Source organism: Lactuca virosa, chromosome 8 (assembly GCF_052849685.1).
Source record: "Lactuca virosa cultivar CGN04683 chromosome 8, Lactuca_virosa_CGN04683_v6, whole genome shotgun sequence".
NCBI classification, from domain to species: domain Eukaryota; kingdom Viridiplantae; phylum Streptophyta; class Magnoliopsida; order Asterales; family Asteraceae; genus Lactuca; species Lactuca virosa.
The window spans coordinates 94,921,946-94,928,242 of NC_136433.1; the positions used below are offsets into that span (position 1 = coordinate 94,921,946).

The following is a 6,297-nucleotide window of genomic DNA, read 5'->3' on the forward strand; positions in this document are numbered from 1 at the left end:
GTTGGGACTGGCCACATGTCATCTTTTTCTGGAAGTTGATTACGGATGGCACAAAAGTATCGGTGGTACCATCAGGAACACGATTCCAAATGGCTCGGTACAATCAAAATTGAGAGTTGAATAGTATCTTGGAGCCGCTGCTCCCACTCTTTTTCTTTTCTCTCCTCTCCACTTTAATTGAATTTTTAATTTCTAAATACAAATTAAAATGCTTTTTTAATTTCTAAATACAATTGAAATGTTTTCTAGCTATGTTTTATACATATAGTCACACGCGCTTTGTTCTTGTTCAATACGTAGACTCGATTGAGATCTTGGTCCCATTGGGGTCTCCGTTTCTAATTTTATATATTTTCCAAAGAAAAGTAGGTGACCCGTGCATCTATATTTACAGGAGACTTCCTTGTAGAAAAACAATTATGATGAACCTATTGATTAGAATATCTGTGTCAGTGACAAATTGCCCCATCTTGGATTTCGATTCAACAAACACCGTCGATGTTCACCGGAGATGCGTTTTCGTAGTTCATATTTGGCGATAAATTTGTTGGTATTTGGAGTTTATGTTTTGATTTGAATGCGTATTTATGTTCTAATTTATTGAATCAGTTTGTCCTCAATTTGCAAGTATAGCTATGGGTTTCGTTTCCCATGATCCTACTTGGGCTACAATTCAATTAAGGAAGTTTTGTTTGAATTTTACGCTTTTTTCTTTCAGATAGTTTGACGACTAATTGTAACCATGGATACATTAAGTAATGACCTTTTCTACGATATCCTAAGACGTGTAGATGGTGCAACCCTAGCAAGCGCGTCGTGTTCTTGTGCAACATTCAATGCAATCTCAAAAGAAGAAAGATTATGGGAAGATGTATGTTCTTCAATGTGGCCTTCAACCAAAATAGACGATGTGAAAACTTTAATATCATCAACAGGTGGGTTTAAAAAGTTCTATGCAGATTGTTTCCCTCTGATAGTAAACAAAGATGCTCCTGAGTTTCCAGAAGAATGGATGGAAGCTGAATACTATGGTGAAGACGATGAATTGGAAAACGTTTCACCTTCTGATTTTGTGTCACTAGTGGATATCAGATATAAAGAAAAGACTATATGTTCTAAAGTCATTTGGGGGATACCGAATGCAAATGTTTACAATGGCTGGTTTTCCGATTGTCCTTTCAGAATCGATCTTTTTGCATATTCAGATAGAGATGATGATGATGATGATAATGATCATGCAGGTATATCTATCTTCCCTTTCTATTGCACCTAAATGATACTTGTAGTTGTAGTTGGTTCAGGGGTGATATACTATATAATATACTTTTTGTATTTCATATAACGTTCTATAAGAAATTTTATTTTCAAAATGTTTGATTATATTTCGAGAGATTAATATGAGAAAAATGTATTTTCGATTTTTTTATAGAAGTTTAGTTCAGCATCACAGACTTTTTTTCACACGGCAGGTCTCTTAACAAAATTTCTAGAGTGATTTTTTTTTTCCCTTATTTATATGATCAAATAAAAAACAACTTTGGGATTGTTGAATTCAGACAAAAAAAATATATATATAATAAAATAATTATATAAAGGAAGAGAGCCATCGACAGACATGATATTTTTGTTAAATGTAGAGTATGAAACTTTATAATGATTTAAAAATTAAGAATAATCATATAACATTCATTTAATCTCGTGTAGGGGAAGTAATTACTCTTTCTGTTTCCGACGGCCTGCCGCCCATCACCTCCCTTGAAAGAGAGAGAAAAGATGGGAAGCTATGGCAAGATCTTCGTGATGGGATCAAACTGAGTTGGATAATCGTCAATTCAAAAGCAAAACAAGCTGCAAATTTATCAAGTTGGTGTGCACTCGATGGTCAAAGACACTGGCCAACAAACAAAGATTTCTTGTTACAATTCGGATCCGTTGTACCTGCCAAACAGATTCTTCCATGTCGGGTAGTTAAATGCATAATAGCAATGAAGTTTCGAGTGACAGATGTCGAGGGTGGTGGGACCCACACAACGTTAAATTTGACCGAACTTTGTATGCAATTGGGTGACATGGAAGGTGTTCATGTTAACGGGAGAAACAGTTTGCTTGTGCTTAAAGAAGCATTGAGATGTGATCGTAGCAAGAATTATAGTTTGGTGGTGGAGTCTTGTAGGTTGTACGCGAAGGTTCAGAGTGAGATTAGAGAAGAGAAGATTAGACATGAAAATATGTTGGAAAGACTCCATATTTTGGGTAGTATTACGGCTTTTGTATTGTTGTGTTGCTACTTTATGTGAAATAGAATAGAATATATATAGTGTGACTTGGGTGCACCAAGGTTTTGACTGTATGGTCAACAGGCCAAGGGTTGGACTTTCGAGTCGTAAAATTGAAAATAGAGAAGTTGTTTCTTCTATCTAGCAAATGTGATGTATATTAAAAGTTTTAGTAAAAATAAGAGATTTAAGGTCGGATTATTGTACTTCGAAACTTGGTGTAAGTAGAACATGTCGACTATGGTGATACATCAATAGACAACAATTTTAATTAACAACACCTGTTATTAGTCAGTTTTCACATAAATTGAATTGAAAACATAAGTAGAGATCCTTTAATAGTAACATAAATTGTGAGACACTTTCAATTTTCAAATAGTTGGCTACCGACAAGCAACATTATCCGTATATATAGTAGTTTCCTTTTGAAGATTTTACAACACAATAAATATTTTTATAGAGTAAATTACAATTTTGGTCCATGTAGAATGCACATCTTTGCAGGTTTGATCTTAGCTTTCGAAAATTGATACCACAGGTCCTCATGGTTTCTAAATTTTACAGTTTTGGTCCCTTCAGTCGTTACGGTCCCTATAGTTTCGTTAAGTATGTGCGAAATGACAAAAATCCCCATGTTTTGTCCTTTATTGTATTTTGAATTTTTGACATTTCTATTTTTTCAAGGATCATTTATGTAAAAACTAAAAATAAGCCTTATAACCTTAAGGGAGCGTTTGGTTCCCATAATGTTTTTGAAAGGAATAGACAGTCAAAGAAATTGGAGTTGGAATTTATCATGCGTTTGGTTGATATGAAATGAAATTTGTTTTTTGTTTGGTTTGCAAATTTGTCAAATAATTTGAAAGAAAGTTATCTAATATTACTAAAATACCATTTTATTGAGTTTTTGTAACTTATTATTATTTTTAATAAAAATGATAAAACTTTCATTAGTTAAACTCTTACCCACTCAAACCTATGTATGCTTGTTGGTGTGGGTGTCCATGTTGGTGTGGTGTGGGTATAGGGATAGGATGGGGTGTATGTTATCATGGTCTTGTTAGCGTGTGAATATGGATGTGGGGTGGGGTGTGGGTGTTAGGGTGGGGTTAAGCATGTGAGCATGAGCATATATGTGTAGGATGGGTTGGATATATGCATGTGGGGATAAGTAGGGTAGGGGTGTGTGTGGAGTGTAGGTGTTAGGATGGGTAGGGTGGGGATATGGGCATGGGCTTGTGGTTGTAGTTGTGGGCGTGGGTGGATGGATGAGTGGGTATATGAGAGATGATGATAATATATTTTGATTTAATGAATCATGGATAAAATAAAGACGAGATAAGAGGACATTTTTGTCTTTATAAAAAACATAAGAAATGGAATCTAAAATATTTGTCTTTAGCCACAGAATGACCATTTCGTTAAGACGCAAAATTTAATGGAATTTAAAAAATTCCAACCCATTTGATTTTGTCAACAAACACAAACTTTACTGGAATTTACATTCCACCAAATTTAATTGGACTTTGTGAAACAAACACGCCCTAACACTTTGATTCCATCAACCACGTCTCAATTTTGTTAGACCAATCGTTGCCTCCATTGAGACCACCTTAACCTCTGGCGACCTCAACAAAGACCATATCAACCCTTGCCTACCTCATATTTCTCTCTCTCTCTCTCTCTATCTATCTATCTATCTATCTATCTATCTATCTATCTATCTTGTCTCTGGTGACACCACCTCCATCTCTACCGATGCAACACCATTACAATGTCACCACCATCATCACCATCTTCACTATTATATTCTCCCTTGCCACCATTAAACCTTCTCAACCTTTCATCCTCTTGTTAGATTTTGGATTTTGAATATTAATATAATCACTTGGATAAGTCAAGGATCGTGTATGAGAAACAATTTCCAGAATCTATGATTTCGACCCAACTGCATGGGGTATCACGAAATCCGATTTGGGATAATCCAAAAACAAATCAAATTGGACTACGGACCTATTCCATATTTTGAAACACAAAAATTCCTTGCAATTGAATGTGTTTTCGAGAGACAAAATGCAAAGAAAAGAAGCAGTTATCATTATATGTCTTCTGCAACATAGAAGACAACGATTTTAAGAGTGAAAACGACACCCCAAGGAATGGATTCAACGTTGGGTTTTTGGCAAAAAAAAATGGATTAGGTCCATTTTTTCTAAAGGATTATTTTTTGGGACGGGGCACTTCTCAACACCCTATCAGGGGCTCTGCCCTTTGGACCTACCCCTAGACCCTTCCAGGAGGGATGCCCCTTAGAACCGTACAAAAGGCACTGTCCCCGGACCCGCATTGTTCCTAAGTCCTCTTTGTTTATCTGAGTGTGCACTTTTCACCTCCTATCTCGAAATATAACTAAAAGGTACTCAACTTGTCTCACATAGAATCCTAACACCTCTATCCCTATCTCCCAATCTCTCCATATCTCCGACCATATCATCCACCATTGAAATCATATCCTTTACCTCCACTATTGAATTCTCTCTCTCTCTCTCTCTCTCTCTCTCTCTCTCTCTCTCTCTCTCTTGCTCTCCCCCCCTCACCTACACCAAAACACTTGTCTGTGCCAACAATGGAAACCACCTCCCTCTATCTTTTTCTCATTTGCAACTCTAGTGACGATGACGACACTGCTTGAATCGGTGGCATCTAAGGCATCAAAGATGGGGGTGGGGTATGGTAAGTGGGGCCCAATTATCTCTTTAATAACTCTAATAATAGCAACAACAACAACAACAATAATAATAATAAACTGAAAATAGGAAAAGACAAAATAAGAAAGTGTGACATCCCTATTTTTACGACCATTTTAAAACTTTTTATTTATGCTTATTTAAAACATAGTTTATTTATAAATGCGGAATTTGGTCCCGTAAGAGTATTTCTGAAGAAATGTTTTTCATTGATTTATAAAAGCTTGAGATTTCATAACTGATACAAAACATAAGCATAAACAAGCCTTACATTATCTTAGACTATCAGTCTACATCTCCTTGAATCTCTCATCATTCATGTTCCTTTTTACTGCTACCTATTGTTTTGGTCAAAAATCGACTAATTGGATATCGGCCAAAGTGTATGAGAGGTTGTGGTGTTTAAGGCAATGCAAGTATCGAATGATAATCAAGGTGAGGAAAGAGAGTTACAAGGAAAGCCCTTGATCTTTTATAGGATCTCCGACATAAAACCTTGGGAGGTGATAATGATCATCCGCCTTGTTGTGTTTTATTAATTTCAATTCGAGATTACAGAGATAATGAAGATAAAATGAGTACAATTGTAATGCTAGAGCTAATTGTGTGTGGTGTGTGCGATTTACGGGTGTTATTTATAGTCTAAGTTGCAACAAGAATTCCGAGATTTCCAGGATCCTCCTTCAACAAGTATTTGCACGTTGTTTGACTTGGTATCCCCAGGTCTTAAGCTTGGTTGAAGTGACTCTCCGTTGAGAATGAGTCTTGTGTGGACTAGTTCTACACATGTGAGAAAAATAAAGAATAATATAGCCGTTATAAGTGTTAGAAAATATTAGTGATAATAATCAGGATCTTGCGATATGTTTAAGGATCATGAGACTTCAAGAATATTAAGGATCCTGAATATGATTATGGGATTCTGCCCCTAACACCTATTATACAAAGAAGCTGAGTGGGTTAGGTAGGGAAATCTGGTGAGTACATAGAGTTTACAACCCATAATAATATAGTTGATATATTTAATTATGTGACAATTAACCCGATTACCCATCTCCGTTTTCTTCTTTATTCCTCCCTAAGGATCTATCCTAAGGGTCATCATAGTCATTGTTGTTGACAGTACTGTTATAGGGATTTCTCTGCAATACGTGTCAGTAGGTTTTTTTTTTCTATTTTCATTCCTAAGGATAGGATCATCTTAATCATCATTTATGACAGTACTATTACCAATATTTCTCCGCAATGGTTAGCATACATCAAATGGGCACGAA

At 35.8% G+C, this 6,297-nt stretch overlaps 1 protein-coding gene across 2 annotated transcripts; it reads left to right on the forward strand.

Annotated features, from left to right (window-relative positions):
- The first annotated feature begins 276 nt into the window (after window positions 1-276).
- On the forward strand, window positions 277-2,470 carry LOC145134520 (putative F-box protein At2g36090). 2 transcript variants are annotated; one of them, XM_079069358.1, is made up of 3 exons: window positions 277-546; window positions 719-1,241; window positions 1,705-2,470. In XM_079069358.1, exons 2-3 carry the CDS (start codon window positions 743-745, stop codon window positions 2,295-2,297), a joined length of 1,092 nt encoding a protein of 363 aa, XP_078925484.1. In that variant the 5' UTR covers window positions 277-546; window positions 719-742; the 3' UTR covers window positions 2,298-2,470. The 2 variants fall into 2 exon arrangements, with proteins under 2 accessions (XP_078925484.1, XP_078925483.1); XM_079069357.1 differs by having other exon boundaries at window positions 280-550.
- The last annotated feature ends 3,827 nt before the right edge of the window (window positions 2,471-6,297 follow it).